Genomic DNA, 15,390 nt, shown 5'->3' with positions numbered 1-15,390 from the left:
TTTATAGCTTAAAACAAAGGAAATGGAACAGATGTAAAATTTGACAATACTTGAGCATTTGCTTCATACCAAAGCCGTGCTGTTTGATTGGAGAGGTGACAGCCCTGAGCGGAAAGCTGTTAGAAATCAGTGTCTTGAGTGTTCCCCAGAAGGAAAGGAGCTGAGTAGGTGTGAAGTGTGGGTAATTATCCTATTTCTTTAGTGTGTGGGTGGTTGTAAAGCTCTGGGGGAACAACTAAGCTGCTTGAACTAACTGGCTATTTTCATTTATTGTAGGTCTCCAAAAATAACAATAACTTATCTGATAACCTTCTGGAAAAAAGCAACACATGTGGAAGAGGAAGGTGCAACGTGACTACATCAATCTGCAGGAATAGTGTTTCAATAGTCAGGATTTTTGCTACAGGTAGATTTAAGTAGTTGAGCTTCTAAAATTGTAGCTGAGCACAAGGGATGCCATGGACAGATTTTTTTTTTTCAGTGTGTTTTTCCTCAAGCTAATTGTTGGTCAGTTATCCTGGGATTGCTTTCATGTTACAGGTAGATAGGTTTGGGAGTGTTTTTTGCAGAGCACTGCAGTTGATGAAAATACATAATCCTCCACCAGTGGGTTGCTGAAATCTGGGATGCTATAAAGGGAAGAGCTGTTCTTCAGAATGGTGCTGATCACTCCCAGGCTAGAAGGGTTCTGATGTAGCTGTTCTCCCGGGAGTCTGCTGCTCTGAAACCTGACCTTGTACTGGATTCAGCACCTGCAAGGACGTGGTGCTGAGCTCCTCAGTCTCTGGTGGTTCTAAACGTGTCCATGGAACTGCCAAAATGGTGGGTCAGTAATGGTTTGACTTCTCCCTCCTGCCAGATGGATTTTGCAGTGGCAGTGTAATTAATTAATGTGTGTTACCCTCCCCTCGGTGACAGTGGCTCCACTTGCTGTGGGGATAAGAACTCCCTCATTTAGGGCAGCTCTGAACACCTGAGAGCAGCCAGAGCCCCCTCCAGTGCTCAGTTAGTGATTGGTAGAAATCAGGCAAGAAATTTTGAGTTTCAGGTTTTCCTGTAACTAATTCTGGGCAAAACCAAAACTTGCTGTTTCTAACATCTTGGTTTAGATTCTAAACTCTGTGGCTTGCTGTAAACAAAGTCAGGTAACAGAAAGTTTCATTGGTGAGCTCCCTTGGAATCAGGAATGATGTACTTTCTTAGATGGGATTTTTTTGTGTAGGAAATGTCAGTGTTGCTGAATTGCATGGATGAAATGTCTGACTGGTGTGTAGGAGGCTAAGTGCACTCCAGGATTTTATTTTAGCATCCATCAGGCTATTAGCTATCCTGTCTTTATCATCCAGAATAGAATGGAGGCCATGTGATGACTTCTGGTTTGTAATGTTTATTTTAAACGGCAGCCAGAAGCCTGTGGCAGCTGTGGGAAGCTGGGTTGTGTCCCAGGGAGAATTGCAGATGCAGAGGGGAGAGGTTGGTACAGGAACCCCAGTTGTAGTCCTTGGTGGGCTAAGAGATCCTTCCAATCCAAATGTGACAGAAGGAACTTGACAATGAGCAGCTCAGCTGGCAGCTTAAATTACCACAGCTGGGCCTTCATTTTTGGGCCATAGTGATCTACTTTGTAGTGTTTCACAATAGCTTTTTCTTTTCTGGGCAAGAGAGGTAAAATATGTGGGCAAATTGATGCTTCAGACAGGGGAAGGGGAGCACACCTTCCCCAAGTTTTGCTTTTGCCAGCCTTGTAGGAATTGTAATCATGTGAAGTGCCCAGCTGAGCTCAAATGCAGCTCCCTCAGCTTCAGTGAACTCGTGGCTGTATTTGGGGATAACGTTTTTCTTGATTGTGTGATATAGATAGCAAGTATATTATTTCAGGTTACTGGAGGTTAAAGAAAAAAGCCATAAATTATTATCCAGCCTGGGTAATGGGTGGGTGCTGCTTAGGAGAAAAGGGAAAGAAGTAGGTGTGGAAGGATGGAAGGAGCTTGTAAGCAGAATGCTGTTCCATAACTACTCTATAATCAGTAGTTAATGCTTTTTGGGAGGATTACAGAATGATGCAAGACTTCAAGTTGATAGCTTGTTTATTTCCCATCTCACAAGTGTAAATGTAGGCAGTCACACACAAAGGTACACAGCTCTGGGGTCAGTAGCACAGGTATTTCATTTGCACAGGCTGTGAACAGGGAGCTGCTTTGGTAGCAAACTTGTGCAAAGAGAAGCTCAGGACGTGGGGAGAGGAGGGGTGTAGTTGCAGGGGGGAAGATGCCAGGAGTGTTGAGCAAAAAGAACAAGCAGCCTGCATTTTTCCTAGAAGTGCCAGCGCTGCCAAAGCCATGGGATTTGAGTCATGGAGCTTGCTAAGGACGTGTGAGACACATGGGAGAAATAAGGTGTGAGGTGTTCATGGCAAGGCAGGGCAGGTGGATTGCTGTGAGGCTGGGAAGGAGCACCTTGGCTTCTGCAGAGCCTGCAGCCTGGCACTGGAAGGGAGGAGACTCCACGCTGCTGCCCTGAGCTGTGGTCCCTGGAGGCATTTCTGGATTCTGCCAGCTCACACTGCTGGCTGCACCTTGCACTGCCTCACTGACAGGAGCTGCACTGGTGGGGCACTGCAGCCTGAAGATTGATTCCTCCCCATGCTGTCCAGCTGAAAGAGCACCACTGTGTCTTCAGGGGCTTTAAATCAGCTGAAAACACTTGTGCTTTTTTCAGTTCATTTTTATCCACTATCAAAGTTCTTATTCTTTAACCCATTACTTACCTGAAGACCTGAGCCCCAGCTTTGCTTGGGCTGGGAGCTCTGGGACAGGAGTTCCTGCTGGTGGCTGGTACAGGACATTGTGGTTGATATTTTGTGTTGTACCAGTGTGGTGCTGCTGCTGTCAGTAGCAGTGGTGAGTCCTCCCCCTGTGGTAGAGAACGTGAGCAGCACAGCAGGCACAGGCTGAGGCTCCAGCATTTAATGAGGTGTGAGCAGTTCCCTCCTTAAAGCTTGAGCAGTTGCTGTTGTGCCATACTCACTGTCAGATGGGCTTTGTAATGCCCATAACCCTCATGAGCAGGTACACGGTGGAACTTGACAGGAGAATGAAGACAACTGAAGTAGTAACAATGAAGAAGGAATCAGCACTTGCTGGATGCTGCCCCACCTGCCAGGTGCTGCCAGCTCAGAGTCTGGGGGGAGAGTGGTGCAAACTTGTTCAAAACACTGATGGCTGCATACCAGTCTGGCCACAGACTTCTTCAATGATGCTCTTACATGAAGGTGTGCTTCACTGCAGTAAATCTGGAGGAGCACAGCCTGATATTTGGACACATCAGGTGAAAGGCCTTTCCATTTAAAAAAGTTAATTTCTGTCATTCTGGCATCCCAAGAAATGAAGTGTTCTCGGTGTGAAGCTGAGATTCTTTTGTTACTGGCGGGTGCCTGGATTCTGAGTTACACCTGTTGGTGACCTGGTTTTCAGGAGGTTTTGGGAAGCTCTTGGGACACCCAGGTGCAGATGGTTGGCACATGGTTGGCTCCTGGATGGCAGAGCTGTGCTGCTCTGCAGAGCAGTGTCCTGCACAGTGGGAATCTCCTGCAGTGCACGTGGTGAGCCAAGGACTCTGCTGGACACAGAGGGGGCTCCTCTGAGCTGACACCCCCCTGTCCTTCAGGGAATGGGCAAAACTGGAGAGACAGTAAAGGCTGCCTTGGGGGAACTCTTCTCTCCATGGGAACTGACCTAGTTCTCACTTTGAGTTAGCACAAAGACAGTTTGTGCTGGTTCTGATGCTATTAGAAATTGAAGTGTATACACCCACAGTGTCTGAATCAGATATTCTAAACTAATAGTTTAAAATAGATTTTTTTTCCTTTTTTTTTTTTTTTTTTTGATCAGAACACAGACTGTTATTTAGTAGCCGCTGGTTCACTGAACTGGTAGCTTCAGGAAATCATCTTTCATTTGATTGACATCCTTTACATAATTCTGTGTTTTATTTGACCAAATGAAATCTGGGCAGATTTAGATAAATAAGAATCATGGCTGTTTTCACAAGAAGGTTCTTAAGTGGATATCTGCAGAAGGAGAGGAACAGCTAGAACCAACACCCTTAAAAAAAACCCCAAACCACCCCTGACTCAATCTCTTTGTACTTTTTATGTACCTCTGTGCAGAACTTTTTCTGTGGAGTTTAGCTGGTTCTACCCTAAAATCCAGAAGGGTTGGTGTTGTTCATACTCACATCAGGAGCTTCACTTTGTTTTGTACACAAGTCTGCATTTCTGGCCCCTGTTGAAGGTTCAGCTCCAGAGAAAAGTTCCTGATATCTCACAGCTCTGATTCTTCATGGTTCAAATGGACACTTCTTGTGGAACTGGCACTTCTTGTCCATTTAGCCCAGAGATCTTGTCAGAGCTGTCCTTGGCCAGCCAGAACCCCATTCTCCCAGGTTGAGCTGATGCCTTTGGGATCTGCTCTCTGTGCACAGCCCAGCCCAGCTGAACTGAGGGTTCACCCCAGTGCTGCCCATTGCCAGAGCTGTGGCAGCCACTCCAGCCCAAATGCAGGTGCAGCAGGGAAATGTGGGCTGGGTTAATCTGTTACCATCTCACACACAGGTAACTTTGCCATTTAATGAGTAACTTGGGGGATGAGATGACTCTGAGTGTCTGATCACTTAAACCTGAGGAGGTTACACCTGATCTGTGACAGTTTGTTCAGGAAACACCCAGGGTTATGGTGAGAGTTGGGAGGTGGTGCTGCTGTTAAAGTGAGGATGGTATTTTGTGATGAATCCTCTTCAGAGCAGTCTGTGGGGTGGGCATGTTGAGCACAATGGGTTTGTGGGTTTGAGCCTTACCTGTTTCTGTGCTGCTGCTGTAACTCCAGCACTTTGTGTGAGCAGCTTTCTTACCTGATCTCAGTCTTGCATAGGGAATTGGATCCTAGCTCCAAATGTGGTGTGCAAGACTAGAATCCAAACTGAGGACACTTCTTAGAAAGAGTACTGATGATCCAGTGGAGAGTAGAATTCTTCCAGAAGTAATTAACTGCCCAGTGACTGGGATGCTGTCTGGCCAGAGAAGTCTGGTTTGGCACTTGAGAAATGTCTGTAAAAAAAGTGTCTCTGTAAATCCTTTGTGTGCACTGGTCAGAGGCGCAGCCAGTTCTGGAAGAGCTCATAAATGATGTGATTGTTTTAACCACTGGATGCATATTGAGTGTTTAGAGTATTGCTACACAGGCAAGTAGTAACAGCCAATTCTTGTGTGTTTCAGGGAGGAGGAAGGGCAGGGTTGTTGCACTTCACAGCTGCTGCACTCCAGGTCCTGTGCCACTGTCACCCCATTCCCCTTGGGAGAAGAGGTGAGGATTTCTACCAGAGTGACTTCATTGTAGATGTAATGCTGAGTGTACTAAGCAACATTCTGCCTAAGACCAGATCAGACATTGCAGCCAGGGGAGCTCTGAATAGATGTCAGCACTTCCTTCACACTGGGGACAGAGTGGCTTTGAGAGGGATACAAAGAGCTTTGGGGAGAATCTCCATCCTTGAGTGAACCCAGATAGCAACTGGACAGGACTATGAGCAACCTGTCACAGCTGGCCATGCTCAGTGTGGGGTGTGATCCTGGATCTGTGCTGGGGAGAGGATTGTCCCCTGCCCCCCTCCACTTACTACAAAGCTGATGATAAGCTCAGAAAATTGATAACATCAGTGCCAACAGCTTTTCTTCCTGGCCAATCAAAACAGACATGCCATGGATAAGGAAAGGAGGGTGCAGACACTTAGGGTAAACACAGAAATGACAATTGCCTTCTGGTGCTGGGTGGTGCTGGCTGCAGCTGGCTGACATAGCTCTGTGTGTGTCTGTGTGTGTGTCTGTGTGACAGGGTCTCTTGGTCACCATCTCCCCCCGTGGGTGTCTGTGCACACCTGGCAGTGCCTCAGTGTGTCTCTGGGTGTCCTTCAGTGTCCTCATGTCTGTGTCTCTTGGTGTCTAAGTTGTGCTAATACTGCTGTAACTGCCTCATCTCAGTAACTTCTTAGAGAATATTTTAATTTTTTCTCCTTTTGCCCCCCTCTCCCCCCAGAGCAGAGAGTGACCCCTCTGCTCGGTCCCTGTGTCCCCACAGCTGGGATGGCTGCTCTGAGGTCACCTCCTGGCAGGGCCCCTGTGGCTGAGCAGCCCCTGGTGGAGCTGCAGGAGAACAATCCCCACAGGCTTTGGAAAGAAACAGCTTCACACAGATAGACGGGCTGGAGACAAACACAGGCTGAGAGTCACTTTTACAAGTTTCTTTATGAAATTAAATGTTGCCCCTGGTCTGGGGGGAAGATATAGTGCAAGAAGGACTTTGTACATGCTACTGAATTCAGATATCCCTGGATGACCAGACTTTGGTCAGCTACAGCATCAACAAACACTGGATTTCTGAGCTCTGCAGACAGTTAGTGTTCACTCATACTTGAGCTGGAATGAGCCAGTGTCTTCCTTCCACTGTCACAGGATGTCTCCTAATCTAGGGAATTCAGTCAGTATGGCTTCTAACTCTCACTATGGTAAGGCAAATCTTTCTTTTTGCTAACCAAGGTTTAAATTCATTCTTTTTGGCCACCATTTGAAACTTGGGTACTTAAAGTGAGGCTCTTTATGCCAAATTTAGGCCTTTATCAAGTGGTTTTCCGTTTTTAAAAGTGTCAGTAACACTCCTTGAATTTGAGGGTCTGTGGGAGTTTGCATAACAATGACGTTGCAGAGTTGAACAGCAGACTCTGACTTCTGGGAGCTAGGTTTGCAAATATTGACCTTTCTTTAAAAAAAAAAAAGGAAAAGAAAAATTAAACAGACAAAACAGGCATCAAGTTAACAACATCTGACAAGAACAATTACAGACTTACAAAATACACAGTTCTGATTTTTACCATAAATAAACACATTACAAACAATGAGCATTTTCATTGGCCAGGAAATATGGCAGAATGATGGAGAGACAAGAATCTAAAGAATTGAGTATGGTATTAATTAGGCACATTTTTCTCTAACTTATGTAACTCAAACCCACTAGAGAGATTCTTCGACTTGACTCATGCTGCAGGTTGGCACAGTTTAATGTGGGGCACCGCTCACCGGTGCTGCTGGACTAAAGGAGGGAGGGAGGAGGTCACAGTGCAGCGCTCACTGTGCTCTGAGGGCCTGCAGAGGCTGCTGAGTTAGCTGGACACGTGGAGGAGGATCACAGCTCTGAGAAATGCAGGGCATGGGGTGGGCACAGCAGAAGGTTCATCCCTCCTCACCACGGACTCTGAGCTGTTGTTGTGAGCGCGGCAGCGGCCTCGGGGCCGGCGGGTCCATGGGCTGCCCTGGCCTGTGGCAGCTGCCAGCCAGCAGTGTGGGCACAGCGGGAAGGAGTGAGTCCAGTACAGCTGACAAGGTAAATCTCTCGGGCTGCAGCCTGTCCAGCTCCCTGCTGTGTGCTCCTGGAGCTTTGCCTGCAGGGCAGGGCAGGGCAGGACTGGCACCGCTGCACGCAGCCTCACCTGGGAGCCAGCGGGTCAGCCGGGCTGCACAATAAATAGGGAAGGCAGGAGCACCTGTGCCATCCTCTGTGGGCACAGGGCTGGCTGAACCTGGGCTCCACCTGCCAGCAGGGAGGGATAAAGTGCTTTCTCAGAAGGGCTTCAGGCACAAACAGGGGCTGCCCTATTTCCGGAAGGGCGTCAGCCTGCTGATGTTCTGCCAGAAGTTCGAGGGCTTGCGCTTGGGCTCTGCCAGCATGAAGACCTGCTGCTGGGGGAGCGTGCTGGGCAGCGTGGGGTGCTTCTGCCGCAGCAGGAACTCGTAGTAGGGCCTGGTGACAGCTGCCAGGAGGAGGAGGAGAGGGGAAGATGTTAGTGTTTTGTGGAGACAAACAAAACTCCACAGCTTTGTGGAAGTTGTAAAGCCGGGATGTTTATTACAGCGCTGGACACATGTGGAGATTCCTCTCTAAAAGACATGCACACCTCTGGGAACTCTAGGGTTTTTTATCTCTCTCTCATATCCATATGTATGCAATTTCACAATAGGTTCATACATTTTCATTTTACAAATTTTGTGTGACATTTGCCGCTAGTTCTTCTTTCTCAGAAAGAATTCCTAGGTCAGGCTGACCTGCTCTCACAGCAGTCTCTGTCTCCCCCCTTAGCTCTGTCCTTGGGCTGAAGCACAGCCTTTCTCTGAGCTTAGGCTTTCTACAAGAACAGGCAGTCAGGCTAAGTAGCAATGTTTTCAAGCTAGAGACTTAACTCAAAGATGTACATTTCACCTAAATCAGAATGGATTTCTACCCTGGAAAATTTCTACTCTGTCTCATTAGTCAAACACAACTCCTTTTCCCCACTCTACCGCCTCCCCCAGTCGCCATTAAAGCTGCAGGGCTGTGATTGGGTTTGGCTTAGCGTACCCTTTCCTTCAAGTTATCCTTACTTTCAGCAGTGCCTTTCAGGATTAGAGCGCATGTGGAAGGCCCAGAAATGTGCTGCACAACTGTCAGGTGTCCTGCCAGCACGACAGCAGGGCTGGAGAGCTGCAGCTCATGACTGGTGACAAACTGAGCTGGTGCTTTTGGCTGTGCTGGGAGAAGCAGCTGCTGTGCAAGTGCTGCTGGTGCCTGTTCCAGCCTCCTGGGCTGGATCTCTGACTAGGAATGGTCAGTGCCTGCATGGAGGACAAGGCTGGTCTGTGCTGTCTCCCGAGGGCTTTGCTCTGTTAGCATGGTCTGGCTTCCTTCCAAACTTCCCCCTGTTTGCAGCCAAATCCTATTTCTGGCCCTTTTTGACATGTAGCCAAGCTTGCTTTCAGGAGATGTGGCTGGGCTTTGAGTGCTGGCTGTACCACCAAGAGGAAGTGGTTTTCTCTGTGGGTTCAGAGGAACCAAGTGCCACCTCTTCCTCTGAGCAGAGGAAAGGGGAAGGTGCAGCAGCGGGGCTGTCTTCAGCGACAGTGCTGTGGGCACAGGAACCTTTATTTTGCTTGACTTCACTCTCCCCTGGCTGCTGCTGACTGTCCTTGTCTGTGCAGGTTGAACCCAGAGCCCTGCCCAAGCATGGTCCCTACCCTGGCACCCTGCCCTAGGTGCAGGTTTGAGAGCATCTGCCACAGGCAGGAACAGCCCCTGCTGCAGAGACCTCTGTGGCCCTCTGTGCCCCATGGGGACACTCCAAACCTTGCCTTTTGCCAAAGGGAATGCCCCACTGCTGGGGAAGCCTGGCTCCTAGGGAGAGGCTGTGCACTGGCCTAGAGCAGAAGCTGCTGGGTTTGGCAGAGTGCTGATTATGTGCAAAGTGGCTCTCCTGGAGTTAGGAATGATCTCCTGACTCCAGCCTTCTGAATCTACCAGGAACTGCGGTGCAAATTGTCACCATCTGGCCTTCTCAAGAGTTTGTTAATGTCACTTCAGTGAAGCCTTTCCCATGTAGTAAATACAGAGCCACCCCCCATTCCCACAGTGCTCCTGTGCTCAGGTGTGACTCACCCTTGGGCTTCCCAGCATGGTGCTGCTTGCTGGCATTCAGCATTGCCTGCTTTTTCTGCACCTCCGTGATGGAAAACCCTGGAAGATGAAGCAGATTCGTGTCAGCAGCAGGTCATCATTTGGGACCTCAGGAGAAGACAAGGGTGGGCAGATGCCTGAGGTGCAAGGCCACAATTGCTGCCAAGGCTGGGGAGGCACAGCCTGCTCCCCCAGCCTGTGCTGGGCTGCACAGACCCCCCTGCAGGGTTTGCTGCCTGCCCTCAGCCCAGGCTGCACTGGGGGCAGAAGCCACTGCAGGCCACTGGTGGCTGAAATCTTTCAGATCACACCAGGCTGAATTGAGAAGGATTTGAACAAAACAACACAAACCCTCTTGGACAGGGAGAGCCCTTGACTGAAGCTGTTCTATACTACTCTGGACCCTGTATGTAATGTATTGACTACTTTGTCAGCCCTGCTTGAACTCCTTAGGACACATCAGCCTCCCTGAGGACAAACTGCAGTGATGGCTTATGGTGGTTTGCAATTTTTTAATTGCACAGATTCATTCACAATGTGTCATTCAGCAGCCCAGAGCTGCCCTGGAGCATGGGCTGGCTTCCCAACCCTTTCACTCCTCAGGCATTAGCCAATGGATAAAAAAAAGATGAAAACCCAAAAATAATAATAATGATTAAAAAACAAAACACTCTCCCAGCCTTGCTCTTTCTGTACCTGTCTCCTGGTCGAGCTGCACCTGCCTCCTTTCATTCTCAAACGCCTTCAGCCAGCGCTGCTTCTGCTCAGGCTTTTTTGCACAGAACAAATGGACTTCCTCAGTGTCTCTGCAGTGCAGCTTGAATGCATTTTTCACACTGATATTGAAGTCCTTGTCTTTGCCATCTTCCACATCCAGGATTTCCATGTCATCCATGCTGATGCGACTCTTGTAGTACAGGATGTCCCTGCGCAGGAGGTCCTGCAAGAGAGATCACAGCACATGGAGCTGTTCTTGATGTGATGGCAATTTACCCTTCCTGCATCATCAGAGTCCTGGCAAAGAAATCACACTGGGAGTGAGTCTGTGCAACTGCAGAGTGCTGGGCTGCTGGGGGCATGCAGGGAGCCACAGTGCTTGTTCTGCCTGGTGGCTGTGCTGGGGCCTCTCTGCTGCCTGAAGCTTGGGTGTTACACATGATCCCAAATCCTCATTGAGCCTCTGACAGAAAACACTATTTGAATCTTTCAGTTCCACTTAAAAGCAAAAGTAATACTGATTACCTCTTGGGTTTTTGTTGACAATAAAAAGTAACTTTGAGGACAGTGATTTTCATACCTAAGTTACCTGGAGCTACCTGCATGCTGTGGAATATGCAAAAAACAATTGGCACATTCAGTTCTGAAATTCCAGTGGAAGATACTGTTCATTGGCTCCAAGAGGGAAGATTTCTGTTATTACTCAGCTTATGAAAAAAGCTGTACTTAGAGACTTAATGTGCTGTTAGCATGGCCTTACTGACTGCCAAGGCCACAGCTGTTCATCAAACCTGCAGCTTTTTCTGAATACAACACTAAGGTGGAAGCTCAGATGAAGAACAAGGTATTTAAAAGAACTTGTGTGACAATACTCATCACTGAGTTGTACAGATACAATCACTGAGTTGTACAGAATAACCCCTCACTAACCCCAGAAGCTGTGCAGTGCTTTCCTCTTGTGCTGTGAGGATTAGAGCAGTAGCTGATTGCTGTGCTCAGATGCACAGAACACCCCAGGAGCTCAGAGGAAAGAATGCACAGAGTGCCAGGAGCCCATGAGGCCAGCAGGAATTAAGGAAACAAAGGGGTGGAGAGGGGCTCACTTAAATCCACCAGCACAGCAGCAGCCAGAATTCATGGTTACCTTCTTGCAGCAGACAAGCTGGTGATCGAAGAGGAAGAACATCCTCTGTTGGCTCTTGGCTTGAGGGTGGGAGATTTTGGCTAATTCCCCAGAATAGATGAGTTCTGAGCTTCTGACTAGGACATCTTCTCCCTGGGAACAGCACAAAGCACAGGTTGGTCTCAGCCTCATCTGAAAGTGGGAGCCTGAATTCCTGCAGACAGAACTTGTGTGGGAATGAGAGAGAGCTTCTGTGCTGGAGGACAGTCCTTGGCACATCAGGGAGACGCTGTGCCCTGGCACCCGGGGGGGGGGAACTGAATTTGATTAGAACAATAGTGTGTTACATTTTTAAAAATCTCCTGTTCCATGGAGTCTGCTCAGGAAAGCTGCTCCATCCCAGACATAAAGGAGGCACATAAGCAGGGAGCTAAGAATTTAGCCTGACATCCTTGGGCAGAGAGACAGTGTGGGTTTATTGAGTCTAGGATTTAGAAAATCAGTATTTTGTTTCTTTTATTTAGCAATTTTTTTAATGAGTCCACAGGGAACCTTGGTTTCCTCTATGACTATGCCAGAAGTTGCCTTTCTGCAACAATAATCTGGCTTGTTAAGAATTAAGGAGCAATTCTGCTCATCCTGAAAGTTTGAAGTCACTCAAGATAAAATGGGGGGGGGCAAGAGAAAAATAATAAAATTCCACTAACCTACATGCTGATTTCATTCTGCAAGGAAAAACAGGAAAGCAAGAATCCCAGGGCACATGCAAAGGCAGCTGGTCTAGCTGGTTATATGCCAGACCTGCTCAGCTGTACTAAAAGACTAAAATCAGAGAGCTGAGGTGGGGCTAGACAGTGAGATATCACTGTGGAGAGAAGCTGCTGGAAGGGCAGAAGAGGAACAAGGTGGAATTCCTTGGGCAGGGAGTCCCCACCTCCCAGTCCTCGATGGAGCTCTGCCACTGGGCGATCTTGTCGATGTTCTCCAGGCGCCGCTTGCGCTCGTTGATGAGCCGAGCCACGTTCTTCATGGCGTTCAGCGCAGCCTCCACGTCCTTGAAATCCCTGGGGACACACACAGGCTTCAGGGTACTATGATAGTTTTTGAAAAATCCCTTCTCCAGGATTTTTTCTCCTGGGAAGCTTCAGCTTCTCCTTGTTTTGCTGTTTTAGAATGTGATTTGAAGAATTAATGACCAATCACAGCCAGCTGTGTTGGACTCTGAGGAGTCAGTCATGAACTTTCATGATCACTTTTTTGATAGCCTTCTGTCTGTATCCTTTCTCTTTCTTTAGTATAGTTTTAGATAATATAATATAATATAATATAATATAATATAATATAATATAATATAATATAATATAATATAATATAATATAATATAATATAATATAATATAATATAATATAATATAATATAATATAATATAATATAATATAATATAATATAATATAATGATCAGCCTTCTGAGAACTTACTTGGAGTCAATTTCTCATCTCTCACCTCGCCCTAAAGCCCTCACAACACCCCAGCCTTATGCTTGGCAGAATGGCACAGGGGTGCTGTACCTGCACTCCAGAGGGCAGCAGCTGGCACAGAGCTGGGATGGAAGCAGGATTCCACCTGCAGTCTGTCCCAGCTGTTCTGTCCCTGCTCCTCTGGCAGCTTCTCAGACACTCCTTGGTTTTCAGGCACAGATTTGATGTTGATTAGAACAATAGCATGTTATATTTTTAAAAATCTCATTTTCCAGCGAGTCTGCTCAGGAAAGCTGCTCCATCCCAGACATCCCACCCCTCTATGTGTAAAGGAGGCACATAAGCAGGGAGCTAAGAATTTAGCCTGACATCCTTGGGCAGGGAGACAGTGTGGGTTTACTGAGTCTGGTAACAAATCTAGGCCACCTCTGGGGAAGGGAAGGGGCTAAGTAATCCAGTGTAGCTACAGAGGTGTAAATAGGAATTGCTGGAAGAACCTGCAGGTTCTCCTTTCCTTTCTGCAACACAACTCATTCACCATGCTGCTGTGCCATGCAGGGGCTGGTGTGTGGTACAGAGGTGAAGCAGTCCCACAGTGACTGGCTGGTTTCAAACATGGGCTGATGGTTTATCTGGCAGGGTGGGACAGAGGCTGAGCTGTCCTCCCCCACACACCATCTGTGGCCACCAGCCACCTCTGCTGAGTTCAGAGCTGCTGGGAAGGGGCTGAGCTGCACAACTTGGCTCTAAGGCAGCTCTCAAACATCTCTGCACTTCCTTAGGCAACAAGATGTGCTTAAAACCATTCTGGGAAGCACCAGGGCTGCAATTAGGAAAGTGAAATTGAGTCAAACCACAATGGACCAATATCAACACTTCCATAGAGATATTTCATGTTTTCAGGTACTTAATTATGTGACATTTATTTGATCCAAAGGCAGTGCCCTCACCATGAATGTGAGTGATGGATTTGGAGGCCATGGAGTTGGCACTGGATGGGGCACCAAGTGTGCATGGCCTGGCTGCTGCAGGGCACAACTTCCCACTGGGGAACTGCAGCTGTATGGGCATCTTGGCATGTATCCAACCAATGCTTTTGGAGGCACAGTTCTCAACACCACCACCAGAAACATGGACAGAAACCAGGACAAATCCAAGCTCCAAAGTATGTATGTGCTGGTATCACAGATACACAAGCCAAATAAAATAGAAAAAGGCCGTTATGAAGTGGACCTTGTAGCTCTCGATCTGTGACAGGAAAGCTGAGTGCTGCTGTAGTGAAAAATTATGTAAATATACTTTTACAATATACTGATAATAAGTTATAAGTTTTATTATATTGTATTTTATTATATTAGTATATTATATTAATAGAACATAAGTATAATATTATTATAATATCGTGTTATACAAGTTCATAAGTATATTATAAGTTATATAATATATTATGTAAATATACTTTATAAAAATATATAAATATAATTTTTTTCCAGGTTTCTCCAAGGTAACCTGTAAGAATTGTGCTGGTTGCAGTTAGCCACTGCTCTCCATGCACAAAGTTATAGTTTAAGTTAATATTATTATAATATTATATAAGTTATATTATTATATAATATTATGTTATATTACATAAAACTTGTAATATACCTATACTATGTAAATATATTTTATAAAACTATATAAATATACTTTTTTTCCAGGTTTTTCCAAGGTAACCTGTAAGAATTGAGCTGGCTGCAGTTAGCCACTGCTCTCCATGCACAAAGTTATGTTTTAAGTTAATATTAATATCATATAAGTTATATTATATGTAACGTATAATATACTTATACTATGTAAATATACTTAATTAAATTACATTATTAAACTTTTTTTCCAGGTTTCTATGAGGTAACGTGTAAGAACTGAGCTGGCTGCAGTTAGCCACTGCTCTCCATGCCCGAGCCCATTTCCATGGGAGCATCCTGGCTCCTTCCCCGCCCTCACCTGTGCTGGGGGTTGGTGTACTTGAGCAGCTCGGCCAGCTGCAGGGGGTATTTGCAGATTTTCTGCACGGGGGTGAGCAGGAAGCCATCCAGGGAGATGTCGATCATCTTCTGCAGCAGGCGGCACGCCTCGAAGAAGTAAACGTACTTGTTGACCTTGGCCAGGCGCGACAGCTCCAGGCACGCGTTGGGGTGGTTGTTGCAGTACTCGGAGTAGATCTGGAACTCTGTTTGCTGCAGGGCACAGGGAGGGGGTTACTGCCTTGTCCCTCAGGCCATGGCCTGTCACAGACTCTAACTGGAGGTGTTTGGTCATTTGTGCCCTCCCCAGGCTCTCAAACCCAGAGACTCAAAGCTGGGTGCTGGCAAAGTGTGTCACAGCTTCATCTGAGAGACCCAGACATTCCCACAGACCCTGCTCGGGGCTCAGCTGAATGCTCTTAGTGCCCACACCAGCCACAGCTGATCCTTCACTGACCTCAAAATACCTTTACTGTAAACTCAGTCCTGCTCGAGATTTTGGAGTCTTCCTGCATTTTCCCTGAGGTACCAAGAGC

The 15,390-nt window shown here is 47.1% G+C and overlaps 1 protein-coding gene across 7 annotated transcripts in view; it reads right to left on the bottom strand.

The window, feature by feature from the left end:
* Positions 1–6,279: 6,279 nt before the first annotated feature.
* The window catches only part of ARHGEF4 (Rho guanine nucleotide exchange factor 4), a 231,277-nt gene continuing 222,166 nt past the window's right edge, over positions 6,280–15,390 (bottom strand). For all 7 annotated transcript variants that reach the window (XM_059479348.1, XM_059479347.1, XM_059479345.1 and 4 more), the window contains 6 exons: positions 14,835–15,067; positions 12,305–12,434; positions 11,392–11,523; positions 10,227–10,470; positions 9,513–9,590; positions 6,280–7,857 (listed from right to left, as the gene is read on the bottom strand). In XM_059479348.1, coding sequence (XP_059335331.1) covers positions 7,700–7,857; positions 9,513–9,590; positions 10,227–10,470; positions 11,392–11,523; positions 12,305–12,434; positions 14,835–15,067 — 975 coding nt within the window. In that variant the 3' untranslated portion in view covers positions 6,280–7,699. The remainder of the gene's footprint in view (positions 7,858–9,512; positions 9,591–10,226; positions 10,471–11,391; positions 11,524–12,304; positions 12,435–14,834; positions 15,068–15,390) is intronic.

Source organism: Ammospiza nelsoni, chromosome 10 (assembly GCF_027579445.1).
Source record: "Ammospiza nelsoni isolate bAmmNel1 chromosome 10, bAmmNel1.pri, whole genome shotgun sequence".
NCBI lineage: Eukaryota > Metazoa > Chordata > Aves > Passeriformes > Passerellidae > Ammospiza > Ammospiza nelsoni.
Note: the sequence above shows the minus strand (reverse complement) of the source record. Positions and strands in the feature narration are given on the sequence as shown.